Consider the following 25,178-nt stretch of genomic DNA (forward strand, 5'->3'; position numbering starts at 1 on the left):
CCCAGCAAAATATGACAACAAAATGGATGACAATTGAAGTCATTTTATTACAATGTAAAAACACAAGAAACTCTATAGAGAATAGAAAGAGATATGGAAAGGGGAGAGGCTTCTCAATTTCAGCAAAGTTAGAAACAGTGTCCTGTCCTCATATGGCCACCATTGGTCAAGCAATATGGCCACCACTGGTCAAGGAATATGGCCGCTGCTGGTCGGGTAATAAAGCCACCATTGTTCAAGCAAATAAGGCCGCCATTGGTCGAGCAATATGGCTGCCGTTGGTCAAGCAATATAGTCACTATTGGTTGAGCAATATGACCACCATTGGTCGAGCAATCTGGCTACCATTGGTCAAGTAATAAGGCCACCACTGGTCAAGTAATATGGCCACCATTGGTTGAGCAATATGGCCGCTGTTGTTTGAGCAATAAGGCCACTATTGGTCGAGCAATATGACCACCATTGGTCAAGCAATCTGGCTGCCATTGATCAAGCAATAAGGCCACCATGGGTCAAGCAATATGGCCACCATTGTTCGAGCAATAAGGCCACTATTGATCAAGCAATAAGGCCACCATTGGTCAAGTAATGCCACCATTGGTCAAGTAATATGGCCACCATGGGTTGAGCAATATGGCCACTATTGATCAAGCAATAAGGCCACCATTGGTCAAGTAATGCCACAATTGGTCAAGTAATATGGCCACCATTGGTTGAGCAATATGGCCACTATTGGTCGAGCAATATGACCACCATTGGTCAAGCAATCTGGCTGCCATTGATCAAGCAATAAGGCCACCATGGGTCAAGCAATATGGCCGCCATTGTTCAAGCAATATGACCACTATTGGTCATGCAATATGGCCACTATTGGTCGAGCAATATGCCACCATGGGTCAAGCATATATGGCCGCCATTGTTCGAGCAATATGACCACTATTGGTCAGGCAATATAGCCACTATTGGTCAAGCAATATGACCACTATTGATCAAGCAATAAGGCCACCATTGCTCAAGTAATGCCACCATTGGTCAAGTAATATGGCCACCATTGGTATAGCAATATGGTCACTGTTGTTTGAGCAATATGGCCACTATTGGTCGAGCAATATGATCACCATTGGTCGAGCAATAAGGCCACCATTGGTCAAGTAATATGGCCACCACTGGTCAAGCAATATGGCCACTATTGGTCGAGCAATATGACCACCATTGTTCAAGCAATAAGGTCACCATTGGTCAAGCAATATGGTTGCTGTTGGTTGAGCACCATGGCCACTGGTGGTCAAGCAATATGGCCACCACTGGTCAAGCAATAGGGCCACTGTTGGTCAAAGATTAGGGCCACCACCGGTCAAGCAATATGGCCAGCACTGGTCAAGTAATAAGGCAGTCATTATCGAGGCAACAGGAAAGAGCCTGGTGATGAAAACCTCCAATCAATATGATTACCATTGATCAAGCAACATGGCCACCACTGGTCAATAACTATGACAGCCCTTATTGACACTAAAAGAAAGACGAGCGAGTGTTTGGTGTGGTGATGAAAAACTGTCAAGCAATAAGGCAGCCATTGGTCAAGGAATATGGTGGCCACTGATCAAGCAATATATTGGCCATTACTGATGCCACAGGAAAGACTAGGGAGTGTTTGGCATGGTGATGAAAAACCAGCAAGCAATATGGCAGCCATTATCAACGCAACAGGAAAGACTGAGGAGTGTTTGGCATGGTGAATAGAAACAGTCCATGAAGGCAGAGGGTGGGGCTGATGGGGGAGGGCGTAGATGAGACCCTCTACGTTTCCTCCTGACCCCTGCATCCTCCATCTGCCCTTCACTCCGCTTCCACTTGGACCTCAATGGGGTTTTCTTGGCCGCCAATGCCAGCGTCGTCCTCTGCAGGCTTCTTGCGGGCTTCCGGCGGCGGCCGAGGTGGAGGGTTGGTTGGGGGGTGCTTGATGGTGGCCCCGACTTGGGGCCGCTCCTTGGGCTTGGACTCAATGGGTTGCCACTCTTCGCCGCGGGTGGCTGCCTGGAAAGAGGAGAAAGAAATGGCCAACCAACTCAACGGAGAGTGTGTATTATAGTTTCATACTGCAACGTCAACATTTTATTTTTGCACTGCAAACGTTTCATTTCCCAAATATCTTTGAGCTAAATGTATTGTTGAAGGCTTTCATGGCCGGAATCACTGGGTTGTTGTAGGTTTTCCGGGCTATATGGCCATGTTCTAGAGGCATTTTCTCCTGACGTTTCGCCTGCATCTATGGCAAGCATCCTCAGAGGTAGTGAGGTCTATTGGAAGTAGGAAAATGGGTTTATATATCTGTGGAAGGACCAGGGTGGGACAACGGACTTTTGTCTGCTGGAGCTAGGTGTGAATGTTTCAACTGACCACCTTGATTAGCATTTAATGGCTTGGAAGTGCCTGGGGGAATCTTTCTTTGAGCTGTTTGTTGGAACATTTGGGAACATTCCCCGAAATGCATTGTGGACCCCACCTAGAGGCAACAGCTGGAAGTGCATCAATAATCAATGGATTTAATTACAATGTTCTCTCTAAGCCTCTTTAGGTCCTCCAGTGCAATTCTATGGTCAACATACAGCAAAAGTTGTAGTTTGCTGAGGCTCCAGCCCTCTTTGAGAGAGAAGGCTTCTGGCGTTGTAAAACTAGAACTCCCAAGGTTCCACGGAAACGGAAGTGTCAAACTGCATTAATTCTACAGCCTAGATCAGGGGTCCTCAAACTTTTTAAACAGGGGGCCATGTCACAGTCCTTTAAACTGTTGGAGGGCCAGATTATAATTTGAAATTGGAGAGCCAGATTATAATTTTTTAAAAAAAAAAACATGAATGAATTCCCATGCACACTACACATATCTTATTTGTAGTGCAACATACATTTTAAAACAATACAATAATTAAAATGAAGAACAATTTTAACAAATATAAACTTATTAGTATTTCAATGGGAAGTGTGGGCCTGCTTTTGGCGGATGAGATAGGATTGTTGTTGTTGTGTGCTTTCAAGTTGTTTCAGACTTAGGTTGACCCTGAGCGAGGGCCGGGTAAATGACCTTGGAGGGCCGTATCCGCCCCCGGGTCTTAGTTTGAGGAACCCTAGCCTAGATGCACCCAAGGACTATTTCTTCCTGTCTTTCCAGGAGTCAATAGTGTCTTACCAGTAAGTAGATGCCACTTGCAATAGCAAGGCAAACTGTCCCCAGGATCGTGGCCAAGAGGAATCCTGCAGGAACGGCCAAGCTGCAAAACAAAGGGTGAATCGGGCAGAAAAAGTTTAATGAGTGAACAGGATATCATAGAATCATAGAATCAAAGAGTTGGAAGAGACCTCATGGGCCATCCAGTCCAACCCCCTGCCAAGAAGCAGGAATATTGCATTCAAATCACCCCTGACAGATGGCCATCCAGCCTCTGTTTAAAAGCTTCCAAAGAAGGAGCCTCCACCACACTCCGGGGCAGGATATGGTTGCATCCTCCATTCACCTCCAAAGCCATATCTAGGTCTTTGTCCCATGTGTGGTTTTAATGCTGGAATAGTGCATTATAGCACTTTGGCACCACATTAACTGCCATGGCACAATGCTAACTCAAAATTATGACATAATAATAATAATAATAATAATAATAATAATAATAATGATGATGATGATGATGATGATGTATTGTTGAAGGTTTTCATGGCCGGAACATTGGGCTGTTGTAGTTTTTTTCTGGGCTATCTGGCCATGTTCTAGAGGCATTCTCTCCTGATGTTTTGCCTGCATCTATGACAAGCATCCTCAGAGGTAGTGAGACACTTTCTCCTCTGGGTGGATCTTCGTCTTTATTCTCATGGCTTGTTCTTGGTCTTGCAGCTCTTCTGATGTCTGAGGTGGAGTATCCATTGGCCTGTAGAGCCCAGTTGAGGTGGTTCCGTTCATCTTGGAGGAGGTGGGGTTCGCAGATTCTTTTTGCACGGTCTGCCAAGGCTTTAATGGTGCTTCTTTTTGGACTTGGGTGATGCTTGGAAAGTGTTCTTGCCATACATAAAGGGAACCACTGACTGCATAGGGAAGCTGATGAGGAAACACAACATACAAACTATCTACACACCCACCAAGAAAATCCAACAAATGCTCCGTTTAGCAAAGGACAAGAGGGATCCTCTCACTTCTGCAGGAGTCTACCGTGTACCATGCAGCTGTGGACAAGTCTACATAAGGACCACCAAATGGAGCGCCCAAACACGAATCAAGGAACATGAAAGGCACTGCAGACTCCTTCAACCAGAGAAATCAGCCATAGCAGAGCACCTGATGAACCAACCTGGACACAGCATATTATTTGAGAACATAGAAATGCTGGACCACTCCAACAACCACCATGTCAGACTACACAGAGAAGCCATTGAAATCCACAAGCATGTGGACAATTTCTACAGAAAGGAGGAAACCATAAAAATGAACAAAAACTGGCTACCAATATTAAAAAAACTCTAAAATTGCAACAGCACAACAACAGAGAGGAAGCAGACAGGGACATCTAATTACCTCTCAACAAAAGTTTGCTCCAGGCACAGTCAGACTATTGTATGCTAATCAAGGTGGTCAGTTGAAACATTCACACCTAGCTCCAGCAGACAAGAGTCCTTTGTCTCACCCTGGTCATTCCACAGATGGAGCCCCCGGTGGCGCAGTGGGTTAAACTCCTGTGCCGGCAGGACTGAAGACCAAGAGGTCACAGGTTCAAATCTGGGGAGAGGTGGATGAGCTCCCTCTATCAGCTCCAGCTCCTCATGCGGGGACATGAGAGAAGACTCCCACAAGGACGATAAAAACATCAAATCATCCGGGCGTCCCCTGGGCAACATCATTGCAGACGGTCAAATCTCTCACACCAGAAGCGACTTGCAGTTTCTCAAGTCGCTCCTGACATGACCAAAAAAAATTAATTCTACAGATATATAAACCCTTTTTCTTAGTTCCAACAGACCTCACTACCTCTGAGGATGCTTACCATAGATGCAGGTGAAACGTCAGGAGAGAATGCCTCTCGACCATGGCCATACAGCCTGAAAAAAACCTACAACAACCCAATAGAGATAGTGTTTCAAGGCAGTGCTCTCGCCCAGGGATTCCTCTCTCTCGTCTTGAATTCTTAGGACCTTAATGGCAACTGCACTCTCAGTAAATGGCAATTATACAAAACGTGAAATACAAATACAAAGACAAGAAGTCTAATGGGGAGGAAAATAGAGATAGTGTTTCAAGGCAGTGCTCTCGCCCAGGGATTCCTCCCCTTACCATGCATGTAAGATGGACCGGACATAGTAATTTCTGGTGAGGGGTCCAAACACCTTCACAACGGGAGTGAAATACTGCTGGCCGCTGTGGGAGACCAAAGGGAAAAGAGAAAGCCGTGAGACACCAAGAACCATAATAACAACACTATGTCTAACAACATTATTTTTGTTCCTGGGTTATCAATGTCATTTCCTATCACAAAAACATGCAGAAAGTTTATCAAATTGCAAAAACTTTGCCTCTGCGGGAGGGACATCACCTTGCAGCACATTTTGCTCTAGTTTTTCAATAAATATCTCACCGAGTCCCAACCAATTCAATATAGTTTATGCAACGAAAACAAAGTTTCTGGAGTAGAACAACTCCTTTCCAAGTCAGGACCGCACAACCTAAACAGGAAATAACACTTTCAAACCAGGAACAGATTTTGTTACATAGTTGTAATGTTTAAATGGTTTTTAACTAGGGATTCTTTAAATCATGTTTATATTTAATCCTGTTTTAATGTTTACATATGTGTATATTTTAGATTGTTATGCTTATGCTTTTATGTTAATTCGCTTTTGAGTCCTTCGGGGGAAATAAAGCAGGGAATAAATAAATAAATAGTAAAGGTAAAGGTTTTCCCCTGACATTAGGTCCAGTCCTGTCCGACTCTGGCGGTTGGTGCTCATCTCCATTTCTAAGCTGAAGAGCTGGCATTGTCCATAGACACCTCCAAAGTCATGTGGCCACTGGCATGACTGAATGGAGTGCCGTTACCTTCCCGCCAGAGCAGTACCTATTGATATACTCGCATTTCATGTTTTTGAGCTGCTAGGTTGGCAGAAGCTGGGGCTAACAGTGGGAGCTCACCCCACTCCCCGGATTCAAAACTGTGAGCTTTCAGTCAGCAAGTTCAGCAGCTCAGCGCTTTAACCTGCTGCACCACTGGGGGCTCAATAAATAAATAAATAGTATTGTCGAAGACTTTCATGGCTGGAATCACTGGGTTGTTGTAGGTTTTTTCCGGGCTGTATGGCCATGGTCTAGAGGCATTCTCGCCTGCATCTATGGCAAGCATCCTCAGAAGTAGTGAGGTCTGTTGGAACTAGGAAAAAGGGGTTTATATATCTGTGGAATGACCAGGGTAAGACAAAGGGCTCTTGTCTGCTGGAGCTAGGTGTGAATGTTTCAATTGTATGCTAATCAAGGTGGTCAGTTGAAACATTCACACCTAGCTCCAGCAGACAAGAGCACTTTGTCTTACCCTGGTCATTCCACAGATATATAAACCCCTTTTTCCTAGTTCCAACAGACCTCACTATCTCTGAGGATGCTTGCCATAGATGCAGGCGAAACGTCAGGAGAGAATGCCTCTAGACCATGGCCATACAGCCCAAAAAAACCTACAACAACCCGAATAAATAGTAATCGATTGTGTTGTCAAAGGATTTCATGACCGGAATCACTGGGTTGCTGTGAGTTTTCCGGGCTGTATGGCCATGTTCCAGAAGACTTCTCTCCTGCTGTTTCACCCACAACTATGGCAGGCATCCTCAGAGGTTGTGATGTAAAGAGTGAATATGTGAAGAAGACCAGAAGGCGACAGGCCTGAAGAACAAAAATGGAGTTCGCTCAAAGCATGATAAAGGTCGGACCTGGCAGACAAAGCGAGGATTTTGAGAAAGCAGTAAGGCGTATCTGGGTTCATAATAGTGAGATGTGCCGTCCGCCCAGACGATATAAAAAATAAAACTGAGACGTGCTTCTCTCTATGTCTGAGCGAACTGCAAGTGTCTATCTTGAGAAGCTTGAGATACTCAGCAACTGAGACTATTACTGGTTTTAAACATTAAAAAAGAATATTTATTTATTCAAAGTCCTTGAAGACTTGGCACAGTTCATCACAGTTGCAAACAAACAGTCAATAGATGAAACTACAAAAATATTCGTTCCTTTCTTTAGTTACAGAGGAAACCTTTTCTCCAGAAGGCAGATAAGATCCTGGAATCTTTACACCCTAACCTTAAGCTGTTGTGGTTTAGAAAAAAGCAGGTTTTTTTCCCCTATCTATAACTTAAGGTCAGTTCTGGAGACAAAGTAGTGAAGACTCTCTCTCTATAACTACATAACTCAATCTTCTCAATAAAGCTTATCTAACTATAATATCTCAATACAGTTCAATACACAATATACTATCTATATTAACTCAATATAGCTTTGTACTTATCTATAATGTATAGTTTTTGCAATGGTTTTTCCCAGAGCTAACTGCCTAGCCATCAACACATCTGAAGTCTTTCCTCTAACTGAAAAGGCAGGGGAGAAGCTAAAATGGGGATCTTTCCCTGGGAGAAAAGGCGGTCCCTAAACTCAAAGAGCTGCTCTCTAAGCCAATAGTTGCAAAGAGACCTGCAGACTCTGATACTATTAACTTTTAAGTCTCTTGCAAAGCTGCAGCAGCCCTGGGAGAAAATGCAAGAGGAAGCAACCTCAAGCAACTATAAAGTAAGGCAAATCAGGCTCCTGGGAGACGGAACATGAGATCTGTTGGAAACCAGGCAAGTGGGGTTTATATATCTGTGGAATAATGTCCAGAGTGGGAGAAAGAACTCTCGTCTGTTGGAGGCAAGCGTGAATGTTGCAAACTGCTCAGCTTGATTAGCACTGAATGGCCTTGCAGCTTCAAAGCCTGGCTGCTTCCTGCCTGGGGGAATCCTTTGTGGGGAGGTGTTAGCTGGCCCTTAAAATATAACATAAAACACTATATGAACTAGCCCTTGCATAGTTTAAAAACCAAGTAAAATTCGGTATTATTATCACTTCAGAAAGAAACACTTTGGATATAAGCAACCACACTATGATTAGGGGAGACTACTTAAGCATCTCCAAAATGCAATCCTGTCTCTTGAACTGCCACAGGTCCATGCTATAGAAGCCTGGAAGTTGTAGTTTTACAAGGTCCATTGCCTTCTCTGTCGGAAACGGCAGAGAAGGCAATGAACCTTGTAAAACTACAACTCCCAGGCTTATTTAGGGTTTGGAGAGTGATGGCGCCTCTCCAAACTGCAACTCCTAGGATTCCATAGCACGGAGCCATGTCAGTTAAAGTGGTGACAAACTGCATTCATTCTCCAGTGTAGATGCATTTTTTCGAAAAGGATGTCTTACCATCTCTGCATCGTGGAGCCCTTTTTCCGCTTCCCTCTCGGATATTCCAGGAGGCAAATAAAAACCCCGGCTGCTCTTTGGAGGAAACAGTTAAGGAGAAAAAGAAAGGGAGGAAAAGCTATTTTTGAACAAGATTCATCCAAAATATGCTACAAAAAGCCTTCTAGCAACCCATAATCTCTTCTTTATATTGCTCAAGGAGGCGGAAGTTCCTCCATACAACTTGCATATAACTTAACCAGAAATCCAAATGATCCTAATATTATTCACATAGGATACTTAGAATGCATTTACACCAGGCATGGGTAAACATAGGCACAGGAGGCGAATGCAGCCCCTTGGGCTCTTTTCTCAGGCTCTCCTCTCTCTCACCATCCTATCCTTCTTTCCTTCTCTCTTTCCTTCCTCCTTCCCTTCCACCCTTTCTCCCTTCCTTCCTTCCTTCCTTCCCTCTTCCCTCCCTCCCTCCTTCTCTCTCTCCCTTCATTCCTTTTTGTTTTTCCTTTCTTCTCCCTTCCCTTCCTTCATTCTCTTCCACTCTTCCTTCCATCCTTCCTCCTCCCTCCCTTTCTTTTTTCCTTTCTTCCCTTTCCTTCTTCCTTTCCTACCTTCCTTCCCTTTTGTCTTGCCTTCCTTCACCTTTCCCTGCCTTCCACCCTTCCTTCCTTTCATCCTTCTCTTCCTCCCTTCCTAATCTCTTTCCTTCGTCTTTCCACACTTCCCTTCCTTCCTTACCACCCTTTCTCCTTCAGTCTTTCCTTCCCTTCCACCCTGTCGTCCTACCTTCCTTTCTTCTTTCCTCTTTCCTTCCCTCTCTCCCTTCCCTCCTTTCATTCCCTTCCACCCTCCCTTCTTTTCTTCTTTCTTTCCTCCCTTCCTCCCTTTTGTCTTTCCCTTCTTCCTTCTCCCTTCCCTCCCTTCATTCCCTTCAATCTTTCCTTCCTTTCTTCCATCCTCCCTCCCTTCTCTCTTTCCTTCATCATTCCATCCTTCACTCCCTTTCTCCTTCCTTTCTTCTTTCTTTCCTTCCTTCCTTCCTTCCTTCCTTCCTTCCTTCCTTTCCTCCTTCCTTCCTTCCCTTCCACCCTGTCGTCCTACCTTCCTTTCTTCTTTCCTCTTTCCTTCCCTCTCTCTCTTCCCTCCTTTGATTCTCTTCCATCCTTCCTTCCTTCTTACCTTCTCTTTCCTTCCTTCCTCTCCTTTTGTCTTTCCTTCCTTCTCCCTCCCCCCCTTTATTCCCTTCCTTTCATCCTTCTCTTCCTCCCTCCCTCCCTTATTCCCTACCTTCTCTCTTTCCTTTCTCCTTCCATCCTTCCTTTCCTTCCTTCCCTTTTGTCTTTCCTTCCTTCCCTCCCTCTTTCTCCTTCCTTCTCTCTTTCCTCTCTCCCTTCCTTCCCCCTTTATTCCTCCCTCCCTTCCCCCCTTCTTTTTATCCTTTGTCCTTTCCTCCTGGGGGATGTTTAGCTGGTAGAAGAGACGGTTGAGAGGGAACATGAGAACCATGTCTCAAGATGTAAAAGGGTGTCCCATTGAGGAGAAGGGAGGGAGAAAACTGACTTTCTGCTGCTCTAGAGATCAGGGCACAAGAAGGGAGCAATGGGTTCAAATGGCAGGTAAATAGAGATTCAACAGAAAAGATTAGCAAGAACTTCCTGGAGAGTGGCACAGGCTTCCTGGGAGTGAGGTGGAGTCTCCTTCTCTGGAGGCTTTTTTGCAGAGGCTCTTTGTTGGGAGTGCTTTGTTTGTGCCTTCCTGCATGGCAGGGGGTTGGGCTGGATGGCCCTTGGGGGTCTCTATATCAGGAGTAGGCAATATGGGGGGTCTAATGGAGACAATTTTCTCTCCCGTCGAACATCTCATCTTGACCAACCCTTTTGGGATCCAAACATTTCCTGTCTTTCTTTCACTTTCTGTCTCTGAAAGAGAAGAGGAAGGGGAGGAAAGGGCAGGGAGGGGGCTTGGGGAGAACCCCCTCCCTCCTGGCCTACCCACCACGTTCCGGCCTGCCATGCGGTCCCCAAGTTAGATACTTGCCCATGCCTGATCTACACTGTAGAATTAATTCAGTTTGGCACCACTCAATATCAATCCCAGGATTTAGAGTTTGTTTGGTAGAAAAGGCAAAAGAACGACCTTGTGAAACTACAATACCCAGTATTCCACAGCATTGAATCCAAGTGAAACCAAACTACATTAACTCTACAGTGTAGAAGCACCCAGTGTCAGGACTTGCCCATGCCTGATCTACACTGTAGAATTAATTCAGTTTGGCACCACTCAATATCAATCCCAGGATTTAGAGTTCGTTTGGTAGAAACAGTAAAAGAACGAACTTGTGAAACTACAATACCCAGTATTCCACAGCACTGAGTCCATGTGAAACCAAACTGCATCAACTCTACAGTGTAGAAGAACCCATTATCGGGCCAAAGCAAACCCAAACTGCTGCAGTCTCTCCTAGTTCTGTATTTCCTCCTTGATATACCTTTTGCCATCTCGACCAGCAACATCAAGTTCCCCAAAAGTAACTTTTCCACGCTTTGTCATCCTGGCACAGATCAAGCACGGATAGCATTGGGTTCTTTAATCACGTCTTTGCTTGGCTTCCAGTTTTTACGATCAGTCCAAATTGGGGAAATACTTTCTTTTCTTGCAAAGGCTGTTATTGCAAAATTTGGAGTTTCTGTGGTTGAACCGTTTGGAAACTTTGCAAAGTGGAGAAGAGGCCCAGTTACCAAATGATGTCCTGGAAATTGCACCAGAACTGCAGACCGTTTTTCTTCCCTTCCAGGGAAGTTTAAAGCAAAAGGGACGAAATAGGAAGATGCTGCTGGCAATCTAGGACCGTAGGACTGAACTGGAAGCGAGAGGATGGCTCTCACCAAAAGGATACATGGCATACGCTGCAAACTCCCAACGTTTGAACTGTCCCGAAACGGCCACGATGCCGCCAGCCACTAGAACTGAATGGAGAAAGGGGAAAGAAATCAAGTCATTTTGATGCTTTTTGCCCACTTTTAAATACAATTTTGCAATATTAACAACGTAATGCACTTCTTGCCTCAGAATCCAAAAAACCCCCCAAAAAACCCTTTTGCCTTTGGCAAAACAATCAAAATATAATTTGCATTTTGCAGACTGTGCCATCTTTGCTTTTGTTTGTTTATTTATTTATTTACGACATTTATATGCCATCCTTCTCACTCCAAAGGGGACTCAGAGCGGCTTACAAGATATATAGACAATGACATACAATATATTATATTATTATTATATTATATTATATTATATTATTAGAATATTGGGAGCCCCCGGTGGTGCAGTGGGTTAAACCCCTGTGCTGGCAGGACTGAAGACCGACAGGTTGCAGGTTCGAATCTGGGGAGAGGCGGATGAGCTCCCTCTATCAGCTCCAGTTCCTCATCCAGGGACATGGGAGAAGCCTCCCACAAGGATGATAAAACATCAAAATCATCCGGGCATCCCCTGGGCAACGTCCTTGCAGACAGCCAATTCTCTCACATCAGAAGTCACTTGCAGTTTCTCAGGTTGCTCCTGACATGACAAAAAAAAAAATAGAATATTTTATTTATTTATTTATTTGCGACATTTATATGCCGCCCTTCTCACCCCGAAGGGGACTCAGAGAGGCTTACAAGATATATAACTATATTGTACTATACCATTATATTGTCATTTTATTAGTATTAGTAATATTACATGTAATATTAAATATTTAATTATATTATCATATCTTATTATATTATAATATAATAAATATTATATGTATATACAATATATTATATTATATTATATTATATTATATTATATTATATTATATTATATTATGAGGGTGGAATGAAAAGTAATGCCTCTACCTTCGTAACTCCTCAACAGATGGCAATACTGGTATGCGGCAGGTACTGGCTTGTTCACTCTCCTGTACAGTTTCATTTTGGCAGGAAGCCTTAGCATTGAACGGTTGTGTTGTTAAAGTGCAAAGTATGGAACCCTAAACAATGCAACTTAAGCAACATGCAGTCATTGAATTCTTGACAGCAGAAGGTATCACCTCAACATCTTTAAACTTACTCGCCCAACAACACACAGTACTCACATCAACACAATCACCATAAACAGCTTGCATTCTCTGATTAGCTGGCCCTGATTGTTTCATTCCACAGATATATCAAACCAATTTGTCTAGTTTCCAATAAATAAAAAGCAACACTCAGAAAAGAGAAGAAAAAATCAGGACCCGTTAACACCTCCCATCAAAGGATTCCCCCAGGCAGGAAGCAGCCAGTCTCTGAAGCTGCAAAGCCATTCAATGGTAATAAAGCTGACCAATTGCAGCATTCATATTTGCCTCAAACAGACAACTGTTCTTTCTCCCACCCTGGATATAATTGCAGATACTTACTGCCTGGGGGAATCTTTTGTTGAGAGGTGATTAGCTAGCCCTGATTGTTTCATTCCACAGATATATCAACCCAATTTGTCTAGTTTCCAATAAATAAAGAGCAACACTCAGAAAAGAGAAGAAACAATCAGGACCTGCTAACACCTCCCAACAAAGGATTCCCCCAAGCAGGAAGCAGCCAGGCTCTGAAGCTGCAAAGCCATTCAATGGTAATAAAGCTGGCCAATTGCAGCATTCATATTTGCCTCAAACAGACAACTGTTCTTTCTCCCACCCTGGATATAATTGCAGATACTTACTGCCTGGGGGAATCTTTTGTTGGGAGGTGATTAGCTGGCCCTGATTGTTTCATTCCACAGATATATCAACCCAATTTGTCTAGTTTCCAATAAATAAAGAGCAATACTCAGAAAAGAGAAGAAACAATCAGGACCCACTAACACCTCCCAACAAAGGATTCCCCTAGGCAGGAAGCAGCCAGGCTCTGAAGCTGCAAAGCCATTCAATGCTAACAAAGCTGGCCAATTGCAGCATTCAGAGTGGCCTCAAACTGACAGCTGTTCTTTCTCCCACCCTGGGCATCATTGCCGATACTTACTGCCTGGGGGAATCCTTTGTTGGGTGGTGATTAGCTGGCCCTGATTGTTTCATTCCACAGATACATAAACCCAATTTGTCTAGTTTCCAATATATCTCACAACCTCTGAGGATGCCTGCCACAGATGCAGGCGAAATGTCAGGAGAGAATGCTTCTGGAACATGGCCAGACAGCCCGGAAAAATACACAACAACCCAACGATTCCAGCCATGAATGTCTTCAACAATTCATTAAATATCATCATCATCATCATCATCATCATCATCATCATCATATCCTGCTTTCCTCTCTTAAAAGAAACTCAAAACATAGTGGCCCGCTCATTGTGATTGTATTTTTGCACTGTTTTATTCTTATGTTGTATTTATTTTATTGCAATGTTTGTTCTGTGTTCTTGGTTTTATTTTGTTGTAATGCACAAAATAATGTAAGCCACCCCGAGTCCTCTTTCGAGGAGATGGTGGCGGGGTATAAATAAAGTTTATTATTATTATTATTGACACAAAAGCACAGTATGTCACAGCAAATGAGATCTATATGCTGGATTTCGTATCACAAAATCACAAGTCGAACACTTCCCAAGCGTCTAGGACTGTGTGATGTGTTATTATTATTATTACTAGCTGTACCCGCCACACGTTGTTGTGGCCAACCTTCCCTCCCTCTTTCTCTCCTTCTTTCTTTCTCTCCTTCCTTCCTTCCCTCTTTTGCTTTCCCTTCTTCTTTCTTCCTTCTCTACCTGTTTCTTTTCTCGCTTCCTTTGTTCTTTGATTCCATCCTGTCTTGTCTCTTTCCTTCCTTCCTTCCTTCCCTCTTTCTCTCTTTTGTTCCTTCTCTCCTTCCTTCCCTCTTTCACTTTTTTATTTCATTCTCTCCCTCCTTCTCTCCTTCCTTCCTTCTCTACCCTTCTGTCTTTCCTTCTTTATCTCCTTCCCCCCTTCTCTCCTCCCTTCCTTCTCTACCCTTCTTTCTTACCTTCCTTCCCTCCTTTCCCTTCTTCTCTCCCTTTTTGTCTACCTCTTTCTCTCCCTCCTTCCTTCTCTACCTTTCTTTCCTTCCTTCTTTCCCTTCTTCTCTCCCTCCTTCCTTCTCTACCCTTCTTTCTTTCCTTCCTGCTCTCCTTCCATCCCTCCTTCTCTCCCTTCCTTCGTCCTTTCTGTGTATGTGTTTTGTGTGTGTATATGCATATATGTGTGTATATATGTGTGTTTGTGTATATATCTGTGGTTTTGTGCATGCGTTGTAATGTTGTTGTTTTTTTTAAAGTCCCTTCTGCTGTGTTTTTCAGTGCTTTTATGTGTGATGGTCACTCGTTGGCCTGAGAGGTGTCTGGTGTCCAAATTTGGTGTCAATTCACCCAGTAGTTTTTGAGTTCTGTTAATCCCACAAACGAACATTACATTTTTATTTATATAGATAATAATAATAATAATAATTATTATTATTATTATTATTATTATTAAATAAACCTAGCTAGTCAACATCATCCTTTTTGTGTATTGGAAATTACTTAGCTAAGTAAGTTTGACTGATGTTATTGAAAAATCTGCATTGACAAAAGCTAGACATTAGACTTTTGAGGCCAGTTTGTATATTAATATTATATTCTATTATGTATAATTTTTAAATATGACTTTTGTGTTGGCATTTAAATGGAGTGACGGAGGCGTTTGAAGCCACACTTGAACGGAGAGGCCCTTGGAAATGAAAATCCCTTCTGGGGAATGGACTACAATCACAAGGCAAAACCCAAACAATGCGAGAGGATTAGAAGGCCGTGGTCAAAAGGGAAAAGGCCGACTTAGCCACTTCCTCTTAAGACGAGGCCAGCCAAAAGAGGAGAGAAACGGGCGTGATTCGTGATTTGCATCTGTGGCAACAAAACCAAGAATTTGGAAATGAAAACCGTTGCAAAATGTGGTTCAAAAATGAGAATCCAGCTATTCTCGTTCCCCATCTCTGCAGCTTGACTCACTCATTTGAGTAGAAAGAAGAGAACTTTGGAAAAATATACATTATTATTATTATTATTATATGTATTTCTATCCCATTTTCTTCTCTTAATGAGACTAAAAGAAAGGCAAGGTTTCCCCACTCCCTTGCGGAAAATAAAGCTTGCAACACTGATAAATTGAACGGAAAGGAAACAGATTTGGAACTCTACCTTAGCTGGTGTTTAATGGCGTAAATGATAATTTAGTGATAATTATGTAATTTTTTTAATTCATTGTGTAATGTAAGGTAAAGTAAAGGTTTCCCCTTGATATTAAATCTACTTGTGTCCGATTCTGTGGGGTGGTGCTCATCTCCATTTCTAAGACAAAGAGCTGGCATTGCCCGTAGACGCCTCCTAGGCATAATAATAATAATAATAATAATAATAATAATAATAATAATAATACTTTATTTGTACCCCGCTACCATCTCCCCAAGGGACTCGGTGCGGCTTACATGAGGCCGAGCCCAACACAACAATACAAGCAATAACAACACAGTACAAGCAATTAAAAACACATAGACAATAAGATACACAACATTATCAATAAACAGCACATAAGTAAAAACATGGCCAGCATGGCTGCATGGAGCACCATTACCTTCCCACCGTAGCAGTACCTATTGATCTACTCACATTTGAATGTTTTTGAACAGCTAGGTTAGCAGAAGCTGGGGCTAACAGTGGGAGTCCACACTTCTCCTTGGATTCAAACTGCTGACCTTTTGGTCAGCAAGTTCAGCAACTCACTGGTTTAACCTGCTGTTTCACCAGGAGGCCCTGGTATAATAATATAGCCCATATACTATTATGTTGGACTGTATAATAATATAAGGTTTTTCCCTGACATGTCTGACTCTGGGGTGTGGTGCTCATCTCCATTTCTAAGCCAAAGAGCCGGCGTTGTTCATAGACACCTCCAAGGTCAAGTGGCCGGCATGACCGCACGGAGCGCTGTTACCTTCCCGCCGGAGCGGTACCTATTGATCTACTCGCATTTGCATGTTTTTGAACTGCTAGGTTGGCAGAAGCTAGGGCTGACAGTGGAAGTTCACGCCGCTCCCTGGAATCGAACCTGTGACCTTTCGGTCAACAAGCTCAGCAGCTCAGCGCTTTAACCCACTGCACCACTGGGGCTTCCTGTATAATAATATAGTCCAAACTAAAAAAATATAATAATATAATAATAGTACATATTACATGCAATAAAAGGTAAAGGCTTCCCCTGATATTAAGGTAAAGGTTTTCCCCTGAAATTAAGTCCAGTCACGTCTGACTCTGGGGTGTGGTGCTCATGTCCATTTCTAAGCCAAAGAGCCAGCATTGTCCGTAGACGCTTCTAAGGTCACGTGGCCACTGGCATGACTGCATGGAGCGGCATTACCATCCCGCCGAAGCAGTACCGATCGCTCTACTCACATTTGCATGTTTTCGAACTGCAAGGTTGGCAGGAACTGGACCTAACAGCAAGAGCTCACCCAGCTCCCCGGATTCAAACTGCCAAACTTTGGGGTCAGCAAGTTCAGCAGCTCAGTGCTTTAACCTGCTGCAACATCAGTATTGTTTGTTTATTTACTAGATGTGTTCAGATGGGTAAGCTGGACCGTTAAGGGCTTTATAGTCCAAAGCCAGCACTTTGAATTGTGCTCGGCAGCAGACCGGCAGCCAGTGGAGCGGGCGTAACAAGGGGGTTGTGTGCTCTCTGTACTCTCTGCTCTGGTGAGCAATCTGGCTACCACCCATTGGACCACATGCAGCTTCCAAACAGTCTTCAAGGGCAACCCCACGTAAAGTGTTTTGCAGTAGTCAGTTCGGGATGTGGCCAGCTTAAGTGGCTGAGGGGGGAAAGAAAAAGGGCTGAGGCTGTTAGAAGTCCAAAACACCTGGAGGGAAGGCCAAAGTTTGCCCAAGTCTGTTCCAGAACTATAGTCCAAGGCGATGCTGGCTCTCTTTACTCTGTATTAACAACCCAGAAACATGACTTATCTCCTCTTGCGTACAAAGCCAGTTTGGTCCTTGCTTTTGGCACACAGCAATGCCATATTGAACGGAGTGCCATCCTCCCCCAACCTTTCTGTGCCTTTTTTCCCCCCTGCCGTTTCCTTCTCATTTTCGTTCTCTTTTACTTCCTCAAACCTTACCGTTGATTGAAGTCACTTCTTCCTCTTTGAGGAGTTGCAAAGGAAGCAGGAGCCCCAAAAAGGGCTATTTATAAAACGGAAAAACCGTAACTAACTCGAAAGCTAAAGATAGTTTCCAAAAAAGAGAGAAGTTGTAGAATCTATACATTCAAAAACAATGTTTCACTGATTCTGCCTTCCACGCTTGGGCAATGAATTTGTCAGATTTTTAGAAGTTTGGCGCTTTTTTGGGAGTTACAGTTTGAACACTCCAAATCCTTTATCTTTCTCTAAATTGGAAGACGGAGATACTCAAACACATAGATACACAAAGATTTGAGTTTATTTACTCTTGGGGGATTCTGGGTATGGCAGTCCAAAAACAGGAAAGTTTCCCAACTTCGTAAATTTGTAAATGTCCTGTAGCACAAACCTTACTTTGCCTTAAAAATACAAATCAATCCATATAGGGACTGCTGCGAGTTTTCCAGGCTGTCTGGCCATGTTCCAGAAGCATTCTCTCCTGATATTTCACCTGCATCTATGGCAGGCATCCTCAGAGGTTGTGAGGTCTGTTGGAGACTAGGAAAATGGGGTTTATATATCTATGGAATGAAACAATCAGGGTCAGCTAATCACTTCCCAATGAAGGATTCCCCCAGGCAGTAAGAAGCCAGACTTTGAAACTGCTAGGACATTAAATGCTAATCAAGGTGGCCAATTGAAACATTCACACCTACCTCCAACAGACAAGAGTTCTTTCTCTCACTCCGGATATTATTCCACAGACATATAAACGTCATTTTCCTAGTTTCCAACAGACCTCACAATCTCTGAGGATGCCTGCCATAGATGCAGGCAAAATGTCAGGAGAGAATGCTTCTGGAACATGGCCACACAGCCTGGAAAACTCCCAATGAATATCTCATAGGGTCTCAACCAATTCAAGAGAGTCTGGGCCACAAAAACAAAGTTTCTAGAGTAGAATGACTTCCAAAGTGTTGTTTGGAAGTGTTTGGTGAGGCCTTGTCACTCCTCGGCAGCAAATTACAGGAGGTTTTAAATTCTCTGTGTTATTGTTTATATGTAAGTTATATTAATTGTACTGTTTTATTTGCTTGCTGTTTTGTTTTTACTGATGTGTTGTTGGGCTTGGCCTCATGTAAGCCGCCCCGAGTCCCCTTGGGGAGATGGTGGCAGGGTATAAAAAAGTATTATTATTATTATTATTATTATTATTATTATTATTATTATAGACCTGTGAACAGCATATCATCGCCTTCTCCTGAGAAAAATGTATAACATCACAAAGGACTACCATCTCACTCACTTCATAGGAATTCTGCTACAAAACAGGAGCTTTTTTGTTGAGTTCCAGGGCCAGAGAAGCAGATGGCGAAAACAGAAGAACGGCCTGCCTCAGGGGAGCGTGTTTGCTCTATTAATGTTCAACATTTACACAAATGACCAGCTACTGCCAGAAGAGACAGAGAGTTTCATCTATGCTGGCGATGGCGACATCACTGCTCAAGCAGGGAGCTTTGAAATGGTTGAACAAAAACTCTCCAAAGCTTTAGGTTCTCTTACTGCCTTTTACAGGGAAAACTGATTCCTAATCCATCCAAAACACAGACATATGCTTTTCACCTTAAGAACAGACAAGCATCCCGAACTCTGAGGATGACCTGGGAAGGAATCCCACTGGAGCATTGCAGCACACCCAGACACCTGGGAGTGACCCTGAACTGTGCCCTGACTTACAAGAAACACTGCTTTACCAGCAAGCAAAAAATGGGTGCTAGAAATAATATCGTATGGAAGCTGACTGGCACAACCTGGGGATCATAACTAGACACAGTGAAGACACCTGCCCTTGCACTTGGCTACTCCGCTGCTGAATACGAATGCCCAGTGTGGAAAACATTACACCATGTCAAAACAGTTGATGTGGCTCTTAATGAAACATGGTGCATTATTGCAGGACGTCTATGCACTACACCACTGGAGAAATTATACTGTTTAGCCGGTATTGCACCACCTGATATCTGCCGGGAAGTAGCAGCCAGAAATGAAAGGACCAAGGCAGTGACATCTCCAGTCTATCCTCTGTTCAGATATCAAGCCAGCATGCCAATGCCTTAATTCAAGAAACAGCTTCCTAAGGTCTACAAAGATACTTGCAGGAACACCTCAGCAAGCGAGAGTCCAAAAGTGGCAGGCTAAAACCCAGCACCTTAATTAGTGGCTGAGACCAAATGAGAGACACCCTCCTGAACACACAGAAGACTGGGAGACTTGGAAGGCACTGAGCAGGCTGTGCTCTGGCACCACGAGATGCAGAGCTAACTTTAAGAAATGGGGCCACAAAGTTAAGTCCATGACATGCGAGTGTGGAGAACAGCAAATCACAGACCACCTATTACAGTGTGGCCTGAGCCCTGCCACATGTACAACGGAGGACCTTCTCACAGCAAAACCAAAGGCATTCCAAGAGGCCAGCTTCTGATCAAACAACATTTCACATAATGTATTGTTGAAGGCTTTCGTGGCTGGAATCACTGGGTTGTTGTGAGTTTTCTGGGTTGTATGGCCATGTTCCAGCAGCATTCTCTCCTGACGTTTCGCCTGCATCTATGGCAGGCATCCTCAGAGGTTGTCAGACCTCACAACCTCTGAGGACGCCTACCACAGATGCAGGCGAAACATCAGGAGAGAATGCTGCTGGAACATGACCATACAGCCTGGAAAATCACAACAACCCATTTAGCATCATGCCACGTTTTTTTTTTTTTAAAAAAAAACAACTTTAAATGCATTTTAACTGTACCCTCAATGTGCTTCTGACACGATAAATTAATTGCTCTTTCGGCAGGAAAAGGCTCAAAAGCCTTGGAATACTACAACTTCACAGAATGGAGCACTTCAAAGAGTCATGCCCAAAGTTGCTGTTTGGAGACAAAATGCACAGAAAGGAAGATATGAAACAATGAGCATTTTGTGCACATCCGCACTGTAGAATTAATGCAGTTTGGCATCACTTGAACTCCTATAGCAGCGTTTCTCAACCTGGGGGTCAGGACCCCTAGGGGGGTCGTGAGGGGGGTGTCAGAGGGGTCACCAAAGACCACCAGAAAACACAGTATTTTCTGTTGGTCGTGGGGGTTCTCTGTGGGAAGTTTGGCCAAATTCTATCATTAGTGGGATTCAGAATGCTCTTTGATTGTAGGTGAACTATAAATCCCAGCAACTACATCTCCCAAATGTCAAGGTCTATTTTCCCCAAACTCCATTTGGAAATATTGAGTATTTATGCCAAGTTTGGTCCAGATCCATCATTGTTTGAGCCCACCAGTGCTCTCTGGATGTAGGTGAACTACAACTCCAAAACTCAAGGCCACTGCACACCAAACCCTTCCAGTATTTTTTTGTTGTATATGGGTATTCTGTTTGCCAAATTGGTTCAATTCCAATGTTGGTGGGGTTCAGAATGTTCTTTGATTGTAGGTGAACTATGAATCCCAGCAACTACAACTCCCAAATGTCAAGGTCTATTTTCCCCAAACTCTACCAGTATTCACATTTGGAAATATTGAGTATTCATGCCATGTATGTTCCAGATCCGTCGTTTGAGTCCACAGTGCTCTCTGGATGTAGGAGAACTACAACTCCAAAACACAAGGCCACTGCACACAAAACCCTTCCAGTATTTTTTGTTGTATATGGGTATTCTGTTTGCCAAGTTGGTTCAATTCCATCATTGGTAGAGTTCAGAATGTTCTTTGATTGTAGGTGAACTATAAATCCCAGCAACTACAACTCCCAAATGACAAAATCAATCCCTCCCCCAACCCTACCAGTATTCAGATTTTGACGTATCAAGTATTTGTGCCAAATTTGGTCCAGTGAATGAAAATACATCCTGCAAATCAGATATTTACACGACAATTCATAACAGTAACAACATAACAGTTATGAAGTAGCAACAAAAATAATGTTATGGTTGGGGGTCACCACAACATGAGGAACTGTATTAAGGGGTCGTGGCATGAGGAAGGTTGAGAAACACTATCCTATGGGTTTGTGCTATGGGGATCATGTGGGGGAATGTGGCTTGATGGGTCGCCATCAAACCAAAAAGTTTTGCCAAGCTGCAAGTGCTCTTGATGTCCATAGCTTTGCGCCCTGGCTCTCCAAGTGGTGCCAAAGCGCATTCCTTTGGGCTGTCTTTGGGTGGGTCTTTGGACCCCCCTCCCCTCTATTGATGCCTAGGTCTCCTCCCCCAACAACAAGGAAACAAGCCCCCGACTTTGCAAAGACTCACTCAGCCCCGAAGCCAGCGCCTGCTCGTTGGCCCACATGGCCCACTCGATGCGCCCCATGGCTGCTCCTCCTTTGGCACTCCGGAGGGAGAAAGGGAGGGGAAGGGGCGAAGGGGCCAGAGGGCAGGGATCCGGCCGGGAAGGGCTCCCAGCAGCAGGGCAGGGCTAGTCCGGGCCGCCGGCTACGTCCCTTCCTGCCCCTCCTTCCCTTCCTTTCCCCCCGGTTTGGAGAAGAGAGACGCAGAAAGAAGAGGCACCCGACCTCTCCAAAGGCGCAATGACTGGGGCAAGTTCCTCTTTCCTCTGCCTCCTCCTACAAGGCGCAGAGAACTTTTGCAAAGTTTGCCAAAGAGAGGGGAATCCCAGAGATGGGAGGGACCTCCAAAGGCCATCCAGTCCAGCCCCCTCCTGCCCTGAAAGATACAAGGCAAGCCTTAGCAACAGATGACTATCCAGTCTCAACTTCATGACTTCCAAAGATGGAGACTCCATCACCAGCCACTCCGTTGTGAATGTTTCCATCCTGAACATTAATCGACTCTTATATCCAGAAGGTTTCCTCCAAAGACCATCTACCAACTCCCTTTTGCTATACAGGAAGACACCACCCAAGCCCTCCTGACAGATGACACCATCCAAGCCATCCTGGCTGATGGTCATCCAGCTTCATGAAAAGAAGAGGCACCCGACCTCTCCAAAAGTGCAATGACTGGGACAAGTTCCTCCTATAAGGCGCAAAGAACTTTTGCAAAGGAACCCCAGAGATGGGAGGGACCTCCAAAGGCCATCCAGTCCGACCCCCTCCTGCCCTGCAAGGCACCAGCCAAGCCTTAGCAACACATGGCCATCCAGTCCCAACTTCATGACCTCCAAAGATGGAAACTCCATCACCAGCCACTCCATTGGGAATGTTTCCATCCTGAACATTTATCGACTCTTATATCCAGAAGGTTTCCTCCAAAGACCCTCTGTACCAACCCCCTTCTGCTATATAGGAAGACACCACTCAAGCCCTCCTGACAGATGACACCATCCAAGCCACCCTGGCAGATGGCCATCCAGCCCCAACTTCATGAAAAGAAGAGGCACCCGACCTCTCCAAAGGCGCAACGACTGGGAGAAGTTCCCCTTTCCTCTGCCTCCTCCTACAAGGCGCAGAGAACTTTTGCAAAGTTTGTGAAAGGAGAGGGGAACCCCAGAGATGGGAGGGAACTCCAAAGGCCATCCAGTCTGACCCCCTCCTGCCCTGCAAGGCACCAGCCAAGCCTTAGCAACAGATGGCCACCCAGCCCCAACTTCGCGACCTCCAAAGATGGAGACTCCATCACCAGCCACTCCATTGGGAATGTTTCCATCCTGAACGTTAATCGATTCTTATATCCAGAAGGTTTCCTCCAAAGACCATCTGTACCAACTCCCTTTTGCTATACAGGAAGACACCATCCAAGCCATCGTGGCAGGTGGCCATCTAGACCCAATTTCACGACCTCCAAAGATGGAGACTCCATCACCAGCCACTCCATTGGAAATGTTTCCATCCTGAACATTTATTGACTCTTCTATCCAGAAGGTTTCCTCCAAAGGCCATCTATACCAACCCCCTTCTGCTATATAGGAAGACGCCATCCAAGCCATCCTGGCATATGGCCATCCAGCCCCAACTTCATGAAAAGAAGAGGCACCCGACCTCTCCAAAGGTGCAATGACTGGGGCAAGTTCTCCTTTCCTCTGCCTCCTCCTATAAGGCGCAAAGAACTTTTGCAAAGGAACCCCAGAGATGGGAGGGACCTCCAAAGGCCGTCCAGTCTGACCCCCTCCTGCCCTGCAAGGCACCAGTCAAGCCTTAGTGACAGATGGCCATCCAGCCCCAACTTCATGACCTCCAAAAATGGAGACTCCATCACCAGCCACTCCATTGGGAATATTTCCATCCTGAACATTAATCGACTCTTCTACCCAGAAGGTTTCCTCCAAAGACCATCTATACCAACCCCCTTCTGCTATATAGGAAGACATCATTCAAGCCATTCCTGTATAGCAGAAGGGGGTTGGTATAGATGGTTTTTGGAGGAAACCTTCTGGATATAAATGTTCAGGATGGAAACATTCCCAATGCAGTGGCTGGTGATGGAGTCTCCATCTTTGGAGATCCTGAAGTTGGAGCTGGATGGCCATCTGTTGCTAAGGCTTGGCTGGTGCCTTGCAGGGCAGGAGGGGGTTGGACTGGATGGCCATCACCAGCCATTCCATTGTGAATGTTTCCATCCTTAAAATGTATACTATAATGTATTTGAAAGGGTCCCCCAAAGGCCCTCTATTCCAACCCCCTTCTACCATAAAGACACAATCCAAGCCCTCCTGACAGATGGCCATCCAGCCCCAACTTAATGACCTCCAGGTATGGAGGCTCCCTAATTAGCCATTCCATTCTGAATGCTTCTATCCTGACAATTTATACAATCATATATCTGGAAGGCATATTCCAAAGGCCAGCCCCCTTCTGCCTTGCAAGACATAGTCCAAGCCCTCCCAACAGATGGCCATTCAGCCTCTGCTTGGAAACCTCCTGAGAAAGCGACTTCACTGGGTTCCCAGGCATATATTCCGTTAGCACTTGAAGGCACCCCAAAGGCCATCTATCCCAACCTGAGAATCGCATTGGCCTTTTACGCTGCTGCATCACTGTCTTGACTCTCCTCAATCCCTTTCATTTGCATTGTTTCCAAGCCTGGTGTCCCCCATCCTATACCTCTGCAATTCAGTGATGGTATGAGTGTTAATTTTGCATCTTTATAAGACAGTATTTCTCAACCTGGGGGTCAGGATCCCTGGGGGAGTCATGAGAGGGGTTTCAGAGGGGCCTCCAAAGACCATCAGAAAACAAAAAGCCTTAGGAACCCTTTTGGCAGAAAAGGCTGGCGATCTCTCCACCTGTTCTTCTCTTCCTTTTTGGTGTTGGTGAACTACAAATCCCAGAATTCAGAAACAGCCCCCACCCTATAAATATTCAATGTTGGCTGTTTATGTAATTTGTCAAGTTTGGTGAAGATCCATTGTGGACTGGGATCAGAGTGCTCTTTGATTGTAGGTGAACTGTAAATCCCAGCAACTCCCACATATCAAGGTCTATTTTCCCCAAACTCCACCAGTGTTAACATTTGGACATATTGTGTATTTGTGCCAAGTTTGGTTCAGATCCATCATTGTCTGAGTCCACAGTGCTCTCTGGATGTAGTCGAACTACAACTCAAAAACACAAGG

The 25,178-nt window shown here is 44.5% G+C and overlaps 1 protein-coding gene across 1 annotated transcript; it reads right to left on the minus strand.

The window, feature by feature from the left end:
• Positions 1-27: 27 nt before the first annotated feature.
• CYBA (cytochrome b-245 alpha chain) lies at positions 28-22,201 on the minus strand. Its single transcript, XM_060788134.2, has 6 exons — positions 21,920-22,201; positions 11,355-11,424; positions 8,462-8,536; positions 5,309-5,392; positions 3,185-3,266; positions 28-2,034 (listed from the first exon to the last, which is right to left on the minus strand). The coding sequence occupies exons 1-6, from the start codon at positions 21,975-21,977 to the stop codon at positions 1,837-1,839; spliced, it is 567 nt and encodes a 188-aa protein (XP_060644117.1). The 5' UTR covers positions 21,978-22,201; the 3' UTR covers positions 28-1,836.
• Between the last annotated feature and the right edge of the window lie 2,977 nt (positions 22,202-25,178).

This window comes from Anolis sagrei, chromosome 8, assembly GCF_037176765.1.
Source record: "Anolis sagrei isolate rAnoSag1 chromosome 8, rAnoSag1.mat, whole genome shotgun sequence".
In the NCBI taxonomy this organism is placed as follows: domain Eukaryota; kingdom Metazoa; phylum Chordata; class Lepidosauria; order Squamata; family Dactyloidae; genus Anolis; species Anolis sagrei.

Excerpts from the sequence above, each read along its gene's own strand:
- CYBA (XM_060788134.2), bottom strand. The coding sequence starts at position 21,977 with ATGGGGCGCATCGAGTGGGCCATGTGGGCCAACGAGCAGGCGCTGGCT. Across the intron at positions 8,537-11,354 it reads GAGTTTGCAGCGTATGCCAT|AGCAGCCGGGGTTTTTATTT; the intron begins GTATCCTTTTGG and ends TTTCCTCCAAAG. Across the intron at positions 3,267-5,308 it reads CGGTCCATCTTACATGCATG|CTTGGCCGTTCCTGCAGGAT; the intron begins GTAAGGGGAGGA and ends TTTGTTTTGCAG.